At 42.8% G+C, this 15,797-nt stretch overlaps 1 protein-coding gene across 2 annotated transcripts in view; it reads right to left on the reverse strand.

The window, feature by feature from the left end:
* The window catches only part of PDCD11 (programmed cell death 11), a 43,164-nt gene extending 27,429 nt beyond the window's left edge, over positions 1-15,735 (reverse strand). For both annotated transcript variants that reach the window (XM_036827937.1, XM_036827936.1), the window contains exons 1-12: positions 15,627-15,735; positions 14,193-14,311; positions 13,061-13,192; positions 11,837-12,004; positions 10,199-10,360; positions 8,587-8,710; positions 7,740-7,921; positions 3,453-3,560; positions 2,128-2,334; positions 1,351-1,475; positions 1,109-1,169; positions 321-467 (exon numbers count right to left, since the gene is read on the reverse strand). In XM_036827937.1, the coding sequence (XP_036683832.1) occupies positions 321-467; positions 1,109-1,169; positions 1,351-1,475; positions 2,128-2,334; positions 3,453-3,560; positions 7,740-7,921; positions 8,587-8,710; positions 10,199-10,360; positions 11,837-12,004; positions 13,061-13,192; positions 14,193-14,291 (1,515 nt within the window). In that variant the 5' untranslated portion in view covers positions 14,292-14,311; positions 15,627-15,735. The remainder of the gene's footprint in view (positions 1-320; positions 468-1,108; positions 1,170-1,350; positions 1,476-2,127; positions 2,335-3,452; positions 3,561-7,739; positions 7,922-8,586; positions 8,711-10,198; positions 10,361-11,836; positions 12,005-13,060; positions 13,193-14,192; positions 14,312-15,626) is intronic.
* Between the last annotated feature and the right edge of the window lie 62 nt (positions 15,736-15,797).

Here is a 15,797-nt window from a genome sequence, read left to right on the forward strand (position 1 = left end):
TGATCATATTGATCATCATTGATTATCAATGATTCTTGCTGCCCCAGCCTACCCTCACCTCCCCGTTCTGAGATATGACCACAGCATACAGCCTGCACCAAACCACCTGGCCTGCTCTCTTCATGTATGGATATTTTAACTACCAATTATACCATACAATTATCAAGGGCAGGGACCCAGTTTTCTCTTCCCAATGCCAAGCGCAGGACTGCAGATATTATGTGGTCACTTTGTGGAAAAAGGCAGAAACTTCAGCTGAGAAGCATCATTCTCTTCCCATATGGCCAAAACCCCCACCAGCGACCCTTCAGGAGGCTCACCCGGCACTTGACCTCATCCCCAACGTGGTACTTCTTCTCCGGATTCTTCATAAGGATGTCGGCCAGGTGCATGGGAGGTACCAGGCCCCTGATTTGCTTGCCCACCTTCACCAGGATCCCGTATGGTTTTATGGTCATCACTTTGCCCTAGGAAAAGATGCCATGATGCCTCAAGAATATCTTTCCTATACTTCTTACAACAAAGCATCTCACGCCTCTCTTTCAAAGCTCAGCTTCCTGAGGTAACTGTGCCTGTTATTCCAGATCTCATAGGGACAAAGCACATACCCCACAGTGATCTGGATGCAGTAGGGTTTATTTATGAGAACCTTCACATCTTTTTGTGTGAGGATCTTCTTTCTATCTGCCTTACAAATTCATTATCCAATGGAGAGGACTATGTCTCCTAAGGAATGAACTCTACATATAAAGGGGAGCTGCTCAATTGGGGCTAAGTGGTTGGACAGGAGCAGCAACTGGCTTCTTACTAATATCCCAGCTGGCTCAATTATCAAAGAACTAACTTTTGACCTGGTCTAATCAACACCATCAAATCCCAGGACTGATGACCTACTGCCTCTGTGTAGCGGGGTGGTACTAGCAAGACCTTACCTTGAAATTAATTACTAGTTACCCAAGGGAAGAAAAAGAAATCCCAGTTAGCAGGCAAAGAGAAGGAATATGACTTTAAACGTGTTCACATGGGGACTAATGAGCTGACAGTTAACCTGTGAACTAAAGACTATCTGAAGGTGTTGGAGTATCTAATTATATGCTTGAGGTCTTACCTTTACCAAGGCCCCAGGTTTGATGTCATGATAACTAAGGAACTGAGCTTCAATAACAGACCTAGAACAAAAGACAAATACAAGATTAAATAAATTAGGACAGAGGCTGCCTAAAATTCAGGGCTACCAAAATCATGTAGGCAAGAAAGGAAACCCTCACCAAGCAAGGCCAGGAGACACTGTGGGCGTGCGCTGCACAGGAGCACACCTCTACACCCCACACAAGTTAGTGACAGACTTACGTCCGCAGAGAGAGCAAAGCCAGTTCATCCATTTGGCTGTAGTCGATGATTCTACACTTGTGAGTGTTCCCTGGCTTGAAGGTCTCAGGTTTGAAGACTTTCTTAGAATTGGAGAGATGGCTGAGCTACAAAGTACCAAGTGATTAAGGACCAGCCAGAAGCAACAGATCTGAGGCAATCAGACATTAAATCAGACATGGAGATGACTCAGTACATTTGTCACCTACCATAAAAACAGCACTGATTACCTGTTAAAATAATTGCTCTAACTAAAGAACTGCTTTGTACTATCACAGAATCTCTATAAAGTCAGAGAAGAGTCTAGATCATGGGTCGATAAATTACAGCTCACGATTAAGTGCCTATATTTCTAAGTAAAAGTTTGACTGGACCACAGCCATGCCCTTTCATTTACATACTGTCCTTGCTGCTTTCAGGCTATAACAACAAAACTGAGTAGTTAGGACAGAGTCTGTATGATCCATAAGCCTAAAATATTTACTATCTGGCCCTTTAAAATAACTTTCCCAAGCCCTGGTGTAGATCCTAACTCATTCTTGTACCTACCATCAACCAGGTATCAATTAAGGCAAGTCAATTTTAAGGCACTCTAATATAACAAACAGACCTTGTTCTAGTCCTTATGAACTGTCTGCCACGTTTGGGGAAATTCAAAAATAGGAAACTAATACCCAGGGATGAAGGAAGCAGAAAAGAGCTTGTGTCCCCAAAGTCCTTCTGGTGATAAGATCGTGATGAAACAAAGAGCCTCCTTACCCGGGCATAGGCCAGAGCCCCATCCGTCAGCCTGAAGGTGGCCCCGGCACTGCCGAAAAAGCCCTGGACAGGAACATCATCCAGTACAGCTCCCAGCTGCTGGCAAGAGAGCCGGGTGAGTGGACGCCCAGGCTGCAGGAAGACAGCGCGCAGGCTCAGCCGCACAGCTCTGGTCCGAGGATGGACGCAGAGGACACAGGCCCGTACCTAGACAAGGGAAAGGGCATAATGAGCAAGGCAAGGCACACCAGAGACAAGGCACCCTGGAGCAGACTTTCAGGCGTCAAGACTCTCCATGTGTTGACCAAGCTACAGATGTAAGTACTAAAATCAGCTTGTGCAATCAAACAGAATGTTCCAGAGGAACTATGTCCGACTGAATCAACGCTTACACAAGGCCAGGAAAACATATACCAGGGTCCCCTCAACACCATGAGGCTAAAAATACATATGCAAAAGGAGCCATGTACTGGCATCACTATATCAGAAGCTCATCTGAAACACACCAGAAACAGCCTGCTCTGATCACAAGGCCATAGCATATAAAATGCCTCAACTCTGCTGACAAATATGGCTACAAGGAGAAAAATATTACTAGAAAGAGGTTCACCAAAAAATTAACAATATTATTACTAGGTGGTGGGAAAACCTACTTTTACTTAAAAAAATAAAACAAACAACAACAGAAAAAACCAACAAAGTCTCTACAGCTTCCATTAGTATGTGTTACTGTTAAAAACAAAAAATAAATCATTTTAGGATTTTTAATAAAAAATAATGATTACCATATATTGGGATTTTCTTCCCAAATATCCATGTTCATTGCAGAAAATTTGAATATTTAGACAAGGGTAGAAAAATCACCCAGATTTAATCACTAACACCTGATTGCATAAAAATCAGCCAGCATTTTGACCAGATGTACTTTTTAAGATTTTTTTTTCCCCAAAATTGAACCTATATTATAGCACTTTGTAAACTACATTTGTCTATTTAAACATATATCTTGTTCTATGTTAAACACTCTACTAGAACACTTTAAATTATAAAAGCAAAAGATTTACTACCAAGAAAAAAAAATCAAAGAGTGTGAAATAAAAACTACAAGTTGCCTTCTTCTCCACAGGCTCCTTCTCTAATCTCATTCCCCAGAAATAACCACTGGCAGTTTCTTGTGGTCCTTCCAAGACACTTTTCATTCCCCTCACCACCCCTCTGACACCTGTACACATGCAGGCCTAGGACCTGCCTGTAGCAGCTGTGACACTGGATGGCTGGTTGGGACACAACTGAAATCCAGAAAAGATAAGTGCAACATTTCTTACTGGCTGATTTGAGAAATACGTTCTCGCTTTCTTAGGGTCCAGGTGCATGAAGTCAACCAGGCCAGTGAAGAACGAGAGGAATTTTAGCCTAAGGCCAAATGGAGTCACCTAGAAATAAACAGAATCAGTTATGAAAAACATCTCTCTGAAGGAATCAGGAATGAGACTTTTCACAAAGCCACACTATCCATGATAATGATAACTGCGTGCCTCTCCTCCCCCAGCCAACCCTTATCATCGTTCTTCCCATAAAATGAAACGGCAGCACATCTCCTGGCACTGGCTGTTTCTTTTTTTTTTTTTTTTTTTTTTAATTTATTTATTATTTTTGGCTGTGTTGGGTCTTCGTTTCTGTGCGAGGGCTTTCTCTAGTTGTGGCAAGCGGGGGCCACTCTTCATCGCGATGCGCGGGCCTCTCACTACCGCGGCCTCTCGTTGCGGAGCACAGGCTCCAGACGCGCAGGCTCAGTAGTTGTGGCCCACGGGCCCAGTTGCTCCGCGGCATGTGGGATCTTCCCAGACCAGGGCTCGAACCCGCGTCCCCTGCATTGGCAGGCAGACTCTCAACCACTGTGCCACCAGGGAAGCCCTGGCTGTTTCTTAATTCAGTAAGCTCATTGCCCCAGGGCCTGAGAGGACATCAGTCCTCCACCCTCGGGATTTCCCAATGGGATGGAAGGCGCTTTACACAAGGATCCTCGGGGAACTGCCAGCCTGACAACTTGGACAAATTGTTGCTAACTTGGCAATGTGCTCAGACTAAGAAGGTAAAAACCCACATGCTTGCCAGAGGGAGATACTGACCATGAGCAATTCACCCTACAGAGCCCCGCAAAGCTAAGAAAGTAGAGGTGACAAGCCTCTCAAAAGAGAGCAGGGAGGCAGGTGACTGAAATAAGGGAAACTAAGTCAGATCCCCAGGTCCTCTCCTCAAACTATAGGGTCCACCCTTCTCCCATCTCCACAGAAAATGGGAGAGGTATTCTCTGGGAAACTGTACCAGACTCAAAACACAGGAACAGTGCAAACCATGAAAATGTGAATTAAGAAAAATTCTGAATATCATATATAGATATGGAGACCGCCAGCCCCTTTCTGCCATCTAGCTCTTAGGCAGCCAGGCTTATATGCTCCTGAATCGGGTGTTAGTAGATCCTTTCCAGAGAAATCTAACATGCCAGAGAAGACTTCTAACAGTGACATCTGGAGGTTGCCACTAGTTCCTGACGCTGACAGGGAAGTCAGCCAGTCAACAAGTCCCACCCAGGCACACAGACTTCCCAGTAGTTTTTCAGTGCCTCTCTCATAACATGGCAGTCAAAGCAAAAACTCAATAGAGAACGGGAAGTTTAAGTTGAGAGACTTTCCCAGAGGTAGGATATAGACAAATACATGCATGTACCAAACCAAAGAAGAGAGGAAAAAATAAGAAAATTAGAACTGATCCATTAAGTCCAACATCATACTAACAGGAGTTCTAGAAAAAGAAAAGAAAATTATATTAAAAATTTTAAAAGATCTGATAAGGGGCTAGTATCCAGAAGATACAAAGAGCCCTTACGCCGTAACAATGAAAAGATTATCTAACTTTTAAATGGAGAAAGACTTCTGATTCGGTATTTGTCCAAGGAAGATTTATAAATGGCCAATAAGCACATGAAAAGATGCTCAACATCACTAATCATTAGAGAAATGTAAATCAAAATCACAAGATACCACTTCACACCCACACCCACTAGAGTGGCTATAATAGAAAGAATAATTATAAGTGTTTGTGAGAATGTGGCGAAATTGGAACCCTTATATTGCTAGTGGGGATGTAAAATGTTGCAGCCACTTTGGCTGTTCCTCAGAAGTTAAAACACAGAGTTACCATATGACCCAGCAAGTCCATTCCTAGATATACACTCAAGAGAAATGAAAACATATGTCCCTACAAAAACTTATACACAAATTTCATAGCAGCATTACCCATAACAAGCCAAAAGTGGAAACAACCCAAATGTCTACCAACTCCATATGATGGAGTATTATTCAGCCATAAAAAGGAATGAATCACTGATAAATGCTACAACATGGATGAACTCTGAAAACATGCTAAGTGCAAGAAACCAGACATAAAAGGCTACATACTGTATGGTTCAATTTATATGAAATATCCACAACAGGCAAATCTAGAGATAAAAAGTAGATTCGTGGTTGCCAGGGTCTTGAGGGAGGGAATGAATGGAGAGTGACAACCAATGGGTACAGGGTTTCTTACTGGGGTGATGAAAATGTTCTGGAATTAAATAGTGATGACAGCTGTACACCCTTGTGAATACACTGAAAAACCACTAAGCTGTACACTTTAAAAGGGTGAATCTTACTATATGTGAATTATATCTCAACTTAAAAATTGGAAAAAAAGAAAAAAACACAGTGATACAGAAAACTTTCCCAGAACTTAAGGATCTACATTTCTGGATTACAGGAGGTCAGCACAAATAAATGGAAAGAGAGTCATACAAAAGCACATCATTGTGAAATTTTAAAACGAAAGGGATAAAGACAAGATCCTTGAACATACAAAGAAAAGGAAATCAAAATAACATCAGACTTTTCAACAGCAGTAGAGGCCAGGTGACAATGGGAACAAGGACTTCAAAATTCTGAGGTATTTTTTACCTAGAATTCTAAGCCCAGATTAACTACCAATCACACGTTAGAGCAGAATAAAGATATTTTCAGATATACTAGGTGTGCAGAAAAGAGTTAACATAGCAGGCCTGAGACTGCGATCCTTGGAAAAGCATGCTTGTGGGGTTGGCCCTGGCCTGGTGTCTGGGAACTTAGACTTCAAGAGGGTTCCCACCACTCTCAGAACTGAGTGGCTCACTGTACCTAAACTATTTGTGCAAACAATATGGTTTATGCTAAACACTCGAATTCCTTAGGAGAGTCAGGAATTTTGGTACATGCCAGGCAGCGGGTGCCTATGTGACCAGCCGCAAATAAAAACCCTCAATGAGCTTTGCTGGTAGACAACATTCACCCATGTTGTCATAACTTGCTGCTGGAGGAATTAAATACACCTTTTGTGACTCCACTGGAAGAGGATTCTTGGAGGCTTGTGCCTGGTTTCTTTCAGACTGCACTCCATGGGCCTTTTCCCTTTGCTGATTTTGCTTTGCCTCCTTTCACTGCAATAAATCACAGCCGTGAGGACCACTATATGCTGATGGTGAGTCTTCCTAGTGAATCATTGAACCTGGGAGTGGTCTTGGGAATTTCAAGACAAATGAGGGAAAGAAATTAACCTCCCATGTGCTTTTCTGAGGATGCTTCTGGCGAATGTGACACATTAAAATGAGTGAGTAAACCAATAAAGAGGAATACATGGAATCAAAGAAGGTTCTATCCAATACAGAAGAGTGGGGAAGGATCCGGGATGACAGGGAAGGGAGCCCTACAGAGCAACCAGTCCAGACTGGAGCCGGATGACAGTAAAAGGGGCTCCGGGTAGGGGAAAAAAGTAGCAGAGATTATTTAAAGGGTTTGAAAACACAGAAAATAGTGAGAGAGAAATAACTACAGGATGTGTGAAGAAATAGTGAAAGGTAGGAAGAGAATTCAGCAAATGACAAAAACAAAGCTGATTAGCAACTCCAGGAAAAAAAGCTGTTCAAGAAACAAATTATATTATCTAGCCCAGCAAATAAATAATATTTATGTAGTCATATAATTTAAACACTGAATACTGATTTAGCCAAAATTTTAATATACCTTTGTTGAAAGGTTGGGAGAAGGGAAGGATAAGAGAGCCAAAACTTCATCTACCTTGATAAGCAGTTAAAACTCAATGCCTCAAAGTGATAAGATGCAGCAGAGGCTTATTATTATACTTCGAAACACAGAGGTAAATTTCAAAAGATAAGCTAAGAGTTAAAGATGGGGGTTAGATGGGATGAGAGTTCTTCATCATAAGCCTTTTAATACCATTTGATCTTTTAGATCAGCACTATCCAAGAGAAATATAAGCCACATATGTAATTTTAAGTTTCCTAGCAGTCACATTGTAAAAATTACAAAGAAACAGCTGAAATTTATTTTAATAGTTTATTTAACCCAATATAGGCAAAATATTATCATTTCAACACGTGGTACTGGCTACATTTCCAGTACTTAATGGTCACATGGGACCAGGGGCTACCCTACTGGACAGCACTATTTTAGATTGTGTGCACGTACTACTTTAACAAAAATTATTTTTATTTTAGAAAATAGTAGTAACAATGAACGGCTTACCTTCTGTACCTGGGCTTTGACTACCAGTCCTGGTAGCAAGCTGTTGAGGGTCCAGTTTTGCTCCTCAGTAGCAATGGCAGCAGAAACTTCTGAGTAACCAACAGACAGACTAACAACTCCTCCACTGCCTTTCACCTCTTCAATAAGGCAGTTCAGGTACTGACCTACCTTCAATTTAGCACCTGCAAGTCCAGCCCCCAAAAGGAAAAATACCTATTATGAGAAGGACTTTTAACTTGGGCTCGAGTGATACCTGAAAGATCCATGGCCTACTTGCCCAGTTACCATGCAATACTCCCCATATTCCCAATCTCTCAGGGACCAACTACAAGAAGGGCGTGAAATGACCCTAACTGATCTGGAATCAACTACCACACAAAAATATGAAAACCTCAACAAGGCAGGAGAGTACTGGTTCAGAGGTTCTGGGGGCCCAAATTTCACTGGAATCTTCTAAGTGAGAAAAAGTGAAACTGGTCCATCAGATCTTAATGAGACTGCCACTCCCTGACCCCTCCCACATCTCCCCTTTTCTATCACCTAAGATTAACAGTTGATTTTAGCAAAGCCAAACATGCTTCAGGGTCAGCATTCTGCATTTTACTCAACAAAGTGGCATTTAAATATAATCCCCCCATATACCACCTCACTACCATGGATTGGTCCCTCTTCTTCCTCTCACCTTTTTTTTTTTTTTTTTTTTTTATTCACACACACACACACTGTATTTTATTTTTACAAGACATAAATAGACTGACACCAAGCATTGTACATGGATGACCACAACAAAAGCAACAATGATTGCAATTACCAAACATGAAACACACTCATACTATGTTCCTCTCACCTTTGTTCTTCTGTTGGATGTACTCCTGGGCTTTCTGCAGTGGCAGAAAAGCTCTGGCCCCACTAACACCAATGTCCACTAGATAGCCATGGTCTTCCAGGCTGGACACAGTGCCCGTGAGCAGCTGGAGGAAGGCAAAGCATTCCCAGAAGTTCAAAAGTCAAAGGTCATGGGACACATAACAAACATCCACTACCAAACATGACTGTTCCCGCCATCCCATAATCCCACACATCCTCTCACTTTTAACTTTAAACCTCAATCCCTACGACACAGGAAATATAGCCAATATTTTATTATAACTATAAATGGAGTATAACCTTTAAAAATTGTGAATCACTATAATGTACACCTGTAACTTGTATAATATTGTACATTAATTATACTTAAAAAAAAAATTTGTTTTTAAAGAAAAGAAAAAAACCCTTAGTCCTACTACAGGATAGAAGAGGGAAAGACATCAACTTTAATTCTCCCAGGGTTTGAAGGATCTTATGGTTTGCAGACAGTGAGGCGTTGAATAATGGAATGACAGAGAGGGGTTTCTCCCCTGGAGGATTTTCAAAAGATAGGAAAGACTTTCATGTTATGCAAAGAGATAAACCAGATGGCCTTGCAGTGCCAGCGCTCTCAGCACCATGACTAATGAGAATCCAGAACTACCCTTCTAGCTGTCATCATGTCTTTTCTAAGCACCTCCAAGATGTCTCCCCCCAAAATCCTGCCAGCCTCCTTTACCTTTCACGAGAAGCACTGTGGCATTCAAGTCTGGCTCTGACACTTACTAGCTATTTGGTGTTTGGCCACTTAAGTCACTTAAACCTTTTTCAGTCTGTTTTCTCAAATGTACAAGAGGGATACCTATCAGCCTCACAGGGTTGCTATGAAAATTTCTTCAGAGAAAGTGTCTAAAACAGCACCTGTCCAACAGCGGCCTCTCAATACCTGTCAATTTCCTACAACTTGGCTTACTGTTATTCCCCACTCGACCCAACGTTCAGGGCCTGGTCCAAACTCCACCGCTTCTAACCAAACGTTCCAAGATCATACTGATCTCCTTCCTCTTAAGTGAGTATAGTTTACATGAGTGTGTTTTGTACCTACTTGACTTGGAGGCACTGAGTGGGGATACATTCCTCCCGAACCTGCATAGGCCTGGGAGATTCAGTAGTGGATCATCCATTAGTACGGCTGACAGTCTAATTGCCCTGTCTACCCTGTCTCTCGCTCTCAGAGAGCAGCCCGCAAGCTCTCCCCACAAACGCCAGTGGCCTCTGAAAAAGACTTAATCTGTGAAGAAGTCTCGGTAAAGAAGGCACTTCAAGGAACTACTTCTTACCCTTGCTAAGATTCCTTGGAAGCATTTTTTTTCCCCTACCAGCAAATCTTGGACTTGCTTTCCCTTTCTCCCCTCCAGGGTAATGTGATTAGGTTCAAGTCTTCAATTTCCATTAAGTACCCAAAGTACCCTGGCGACCTTCCCCCCAGGAAAAGACGCATCCCCATGTGTAACAGTTAAGCTGAAAGTGAAAGGTAGTCTAGACACACCCCAGGAGGCAAGACAGGGAGAAGGCATGTTGCCTGCTCCTCTGCCCTGGCCCGACAGACATACCATGCCGGGTTTCAGGGCCTCAGCACTCAGCACTTTGTTGACATTTCTGGGGTTCAGAGACAGCTTGACATTCTTTTTGCCCCTCTTTGTGATGTCCAGACTGCTCACCACACATCTCACCAGCATCCCAGGTGAGAAGAGCTCAGGCAAGCTGACCAGGTCCTGCAGAATACGAATGAGAAAAACCTGATACGTACCCTTCCCCTGCACTGAGAATTCATTGCCTGGTCCTGGCTCAGCGGTTTCTCATCCTCAGATCCCAAAGAGCCCAAAAGCCCAAAGATGAAGAGAGTAACTGCTCACCCACAAAGGAAGCGGCCTGTGGCCACGTCACAGTCTTGGATTACAGCTTAAGGTCTCCAAACATCTCCACGCAATGGGCAGATGGAAAATGACGTGTTAAAAGAATCATCTACAATTACTGTCTCTACTTCCGCATCTTCTCCTCACTCTTCAGCTCACTGCAATCTGAGTTCCACCCCCATCACGCCATACTTGATCTCCCAACAAAATCTCCAATGACTTCCATGTTGCTAAACCCAACAGTCCACTTTACAGTCCTTCTCTCACATGACCTTTACAAAGCATTGAACTCTGAACTCTGGTGCTGCTTCCAACCCTTCGTTCACCTTTTTTCTTCTCTGTGTCTCTGGTCCCACCTTCTTCTGACAGCAACTCTCCTTTTATTCAGCAACTAAAATATAGTATTTGCCCCAGCCTCGGTCTTTCAGTCTCTTCTCCCTCTATGTGCTCCCTCTAAGCAACTTCTTCCCCCTCCATAGCTTCAATTACCACCTATACAAAGAAGTCTCACACAATTCATGATTCTAACCCAAACGTCCCTGAGCTCCAGCATCACCTATCTACTGGTTGTCTCAACTGTACCTCAAACTCAACATAACAGAAAATCAAATCATGATCCTCTCTCCTAATCCAGGTCCCCTTTCAGGGTTTCCTGTCTCAGGATGGTATGGCCAACTGTCAAGCCGTGCTCAACAGAAACCTAGGACTCACCTCTGACACGTCTCTCGGCCTTGCCACCCATATGGAATTCGTCACTAAACGCTGACTTTACCTCCTCAGCCCTCAGTAAATCCATCAATCTCAGAGCCTAGACTACGGCAACAGCCTCCTAACTGGTCTCTAAGCAGCTACGCATGCCTCTTCAATTCATTCTCTGTGCTGTCTACATGGCACCCACCCCAGTGAGAACATTTCAAGGGCTTCCCACTGATTCTAGAAAAACAATCCTAAACATGGTCTGGCCTCCACCCAGCCCTCCAGCCCCATCCTACTCCACTCTCCCCAGCTCTCTCTGCTCTAGCCACACTAGCCTTCTTCTGCTGCATATTGGGGTCCCTCTGCCTGAACTCCCTTCCTTCCTTCTCTAGCATACCCTCATCCTTCCTACCTCAGCTCAGGCATCCCTTCCTCAGGCAAGTCTTCCAGGTTCCCTGGGCTAAGTCAAAATCCCCTTATTTAAAAAAAAAAAAAAAGAAGAAAAGAAAAAAATTTCCCTATTATAAACTCTCTTGGTACCTTGTACCCTTCCTTCTTAACACTTAGCAAAGTTGTCATTTTACATCTGTTGGTGTACTACTTATTTCCAGTTACAGATTTCATCCGGGTTTCCCTTACCTGCAGGGGTTCTTCTTGTGCCACCTGCTCATTCAGCTTTTCAGTGTAGGCATCACAGATTTCAGTCACTTGCACACACCCCTGGAGGCCGTTGGGGAGACTAATCACCAGTTCCAGTTCATTTACCTCTTTCACGCAACCCAAAATCCGCATCCCCTCACACAGGGACTAGGAGAGAAAAAGTGAAATGTATACAACAGAGAAGAGAACAATGATTGGGGAGGTTGGGGGGGGGTGGGGGTGGTTCTGGCTTCTAGTCCCAACTCTGACATATAAAAGCTACAAGACACATATGTGTACATGCCAGTACATGCATCACACATCTGATTGAGCACCATGAAAGATCGACATTATACAACAGTGTTTCCAGCAGGGTGCTGGAGGGCACTCTCGCCTTTTCCTTTATTCCAAGCAGCCCAAACTCAAAGGCCTAGCAGGCAACACAATGCAGGACACAAGTCAGTGGAGACAATGGCAGTCTGGAGGGTGCATGCCAGGTCTAAAGGGCGCAACCACCATTCAGCTCTGTGTGCCTACAAACATGAAGGAGTGCGAGCTTGTACTGTCAGCACTTTCAAATTTTTACAAAAAAGCCGGAAATCACATTTTTGTGGAAATTTTTTTAGTTTTCTAATGTTGGCACGAAGTTAAACAATAATTTTTTTAAGTAGCACACAGGACAAAGAAAATAATTCTGCAGGCTGAATCTATATCTTTCCCTTCACTATCATTTGACTTTTTTTTTTCTTTTAAAATTTAAGAAACATAATAAGACTGCTTCACTTCTCTGAGATAATTTCCACATCTACGAAATGAAAGGGTAGAATTAGAGTGATTGCTAAAGTTATTGCCAGTTCTAACCTATGACTCTACTAAAACACAAGTTGCATGAGGGCATCGGCGGGATGAGGGATTCAGCAGCTAAAAAGAAAAACTAAAAAAACAACACATGATCACAGGCACCGACTAATAATTGAAGGAAATAATGCTCAATTTTGAACAAAACTGGAAGAAGTTCTAGAGACATAAGCTACACACACATATTTATATGAAAAGAATGAAGGAAAAAAGGAAAGAGGAAAGGAAGAAGAACATATACAGACTTAAGCAACTCAGAGAGTTTGTTTAAAACAAAACCAGTTATAAAGCAGAAACTAACACACCATTGTAAAGCAATTATACTCCAATAAAGATGTTAAAAATAAACAAAAAACTTTGACAAACCTCCACACTAAGGATTTCAAACTTCTCTCTTACAAACTTGCTGCTTTCTCTCTTTTCAACTTTCAACTTTTTTGTTTTTGCTGGCTCTTTCTGGATCTTTTTCCTTTTGGTGGATTCCTCTTCAGTAGAAATCTAAAGGGGGCAAAAGATCCAAAAGAATAAAAACCAGTAATCCTGGCCTTTCCCTCCAACTTCGGGTCTTCTGTCACCTTGCTTTGTTACCCCTTCTACTCCACGCCACTCCCAATTGTTCCTTTAATTCCCGCCTCAACGCCAATCTCCTGTTCTGACACCAATTCTCCCTTTGACCAAAATCTGAGCTGTTCTCAAAGCCCCTTCTCTCCTGTGTTCCTCTCCTGTGTTCCTCCTCCCTTGACTGGGATGAGCACTGGGGTTCCCCGCTGGGAGAAGCAATTTGGAACAGTGCAAGAAAATAAAAGGTGGAGTCATGAAGACACGAGTTAAATTCCTATCTCCACCATTATAAGCTGTGTGATTTCAGCTAAATTATATAACCTCTCTGGGCCTCAGTTCCTCACCATGGAATGATGATCTCTACTACACAGTACAGTTGGAAAGATTACATAAAATAGATGAGACCATACAATCAAATGTTAGTTACCGTCCCTCTAGCATTTGGAGCACAACCTACTCTAGGTGAAGATTTCAAATTCTACTGCAAATTATGATCACTTTATACAGCAAGGACCTCATTCAAAAATGCAGTGATCAAACTGTTTTCTCTCCATCCTTAATCAACATGGTAAGTTTCTAAGAATAAGAAACAGGGAATTCCCTGGTGGTCCAGTGGTTAGGACTCCGTGCTTTCACTGCCAAGGGCACGGGTTGGATCCCTAGTCAGGGAATTAAGATCCCACAAGCCGGGCGACGTGGCCAAAGAAAGGAAAGAAAGAAAGAAACGATGGCACTGCAAACTCAAATACTAAATGCCATGCTTCAAAAGATATAGCCTTGTGGTGGCATGGACTCTCTAACAAGTTTAATTTATAAAAGTAGACTTCAACAAGAATCCAATCTGGAAAACCACACATTCTCAAACAAGGCTCATTCTCCATAAGGACACTAGAGAGAAAGTGTTCAGTGAGTCTTATCAAAAAAGCACACCACTTACATCAAATAAGTTGTCTTGTTCAAAGGACTGCTGGAAAGCTTTTTCTTTCTCTGATTTGTGGGTCTTTCTTGTACCCCCTCGGGGGAAGCTTTCTTCCATGGTTGCCGTGTTTGGGTGTCCTAAAAACAAAGCAAAGAATTGGTGAGTTGTATCCTTAGTGTCAAGGTTGTGATCAATGGGCAAGAGATAGAGCCTTCTAGCACCAATGTGCTGGACAGCATTCAGGACTAAGAAATGGATGGTTTGATGCCAGGCAACAGATAATCCATAAGTCATCTTTCCAAAGGTCTTTGCTTCAAAACCACAAGTCCACACATTTTTCTCCAGAAGTTAGTTTCAATGTAGTAAATATCATTAAGCAGCTTCAGTTAAGTCACAGATACACAGATGAATACATAACCCCTACCTTCAAAGAATATGCACACTTTTAAGAAGATAAAACAATTACACAAACGATCTAAAATACAAATCAGATTATAAACTATCAACGAGGTAGGAAATAATGAGGCTTCAGCAAAGGAGGAAAGCTTCCTGAAAAAGATGCTTTTGAGCTTAATGTTAAAAGATGAATAAGATTTTGACAGGTGGAAAGGGAAAAACAGAAGGAATATGAGAAAAAGCATGGAAATAGGAAAAAACCAATTATTTCGATAAGCACCAGCAATATGTCCGTCAAGCTGCTCAAAAGCTTGCTCTTGCCTTTCTTTGAAGAATTGTTCAACTGGATTACAAGGTGAATAAAGCATAATAATTGGAGTTAAATTTTAAAAGACACGTTGGGCTTTTTGTGTCAGATCTTTCATCAGGTGTGAATAGATTAACGTTCACTTTGGCAAGTCAGAGCCTTAAGAAGAGGGAAAGATAGAACAGTAACCAAAAAATATATATACTGCAGGCTATAGATTGGACAGGGAGATAGGACTGAAGGAAGGTACACCGGGTACAAGGATTCAACTGCAGTACAACAGAGAAATCATGAGAACCAGAACTACTGAATAGGTATAAGTGAGAATAGAAGATAGGAGGGGTTGGTTCTGAGAGACACTTGGGAATAGGAATCTAAAAAGGCTTGAGACTGTGAAAGAGGTGAAGACCTAGAGGAAGCCTAGGAGTTGGAATCAGGAATGGATGTGTTTGGTAGAAACAGAACAAGCAATGCGGTCCAGTTTGCTAGGAATTTGACCCTTAATCTCATTTCAAACAAGGGGAAACTGAAGCTTCAAAGAGTAAAGCGATCCCGCGACAAAGAAGGGCCTTGAGATACTTCTTGGGGACATATGCTGACGTTACAGGGACCACTCCAGCAGAGCCGGCTTCGGAGCCCAACCACTCACACGGCACTGCGAGTGCATGGCAGGGATCCAGAGTACCTAGTCCTGGGACAGACCTGGAAGCCACGAAGTTTCCACCCTTGTCGCCTTTTCCCCCACTCACCAGCCCCGGGACGCCAGCACTTCTACTTCGGAGGCCGCGCCACTGTAATCACACACGCGGAGTCTAGAACACCGGCAGCCCAACGCTGCTCTTCCGGAAGCGTGGGCGGGCTCAAAGCCTACTTCCGCTAGTATGCTGTACCGGGTCCTACAGGGCGGGGGTGGGGGGGGA

The sequence above is a fragment of the Balaenoptera musculus genome, chromosome 16, assembly GCF_009873245.2.
Source record: "Balaenoptera musculus isolate JJ_BM4_2016_0621 chromosome 16, mBalMus1.pri.v3, whole genome shotgun sequence".
Classification (NCBI taxonomy): domain Eukaryota; kingdom Metazoa; phylum Chordata; class Mammalia; order Artiodactyla; family Balaenopteridae; genus Balaenoptera; species Balaenoptera musculus.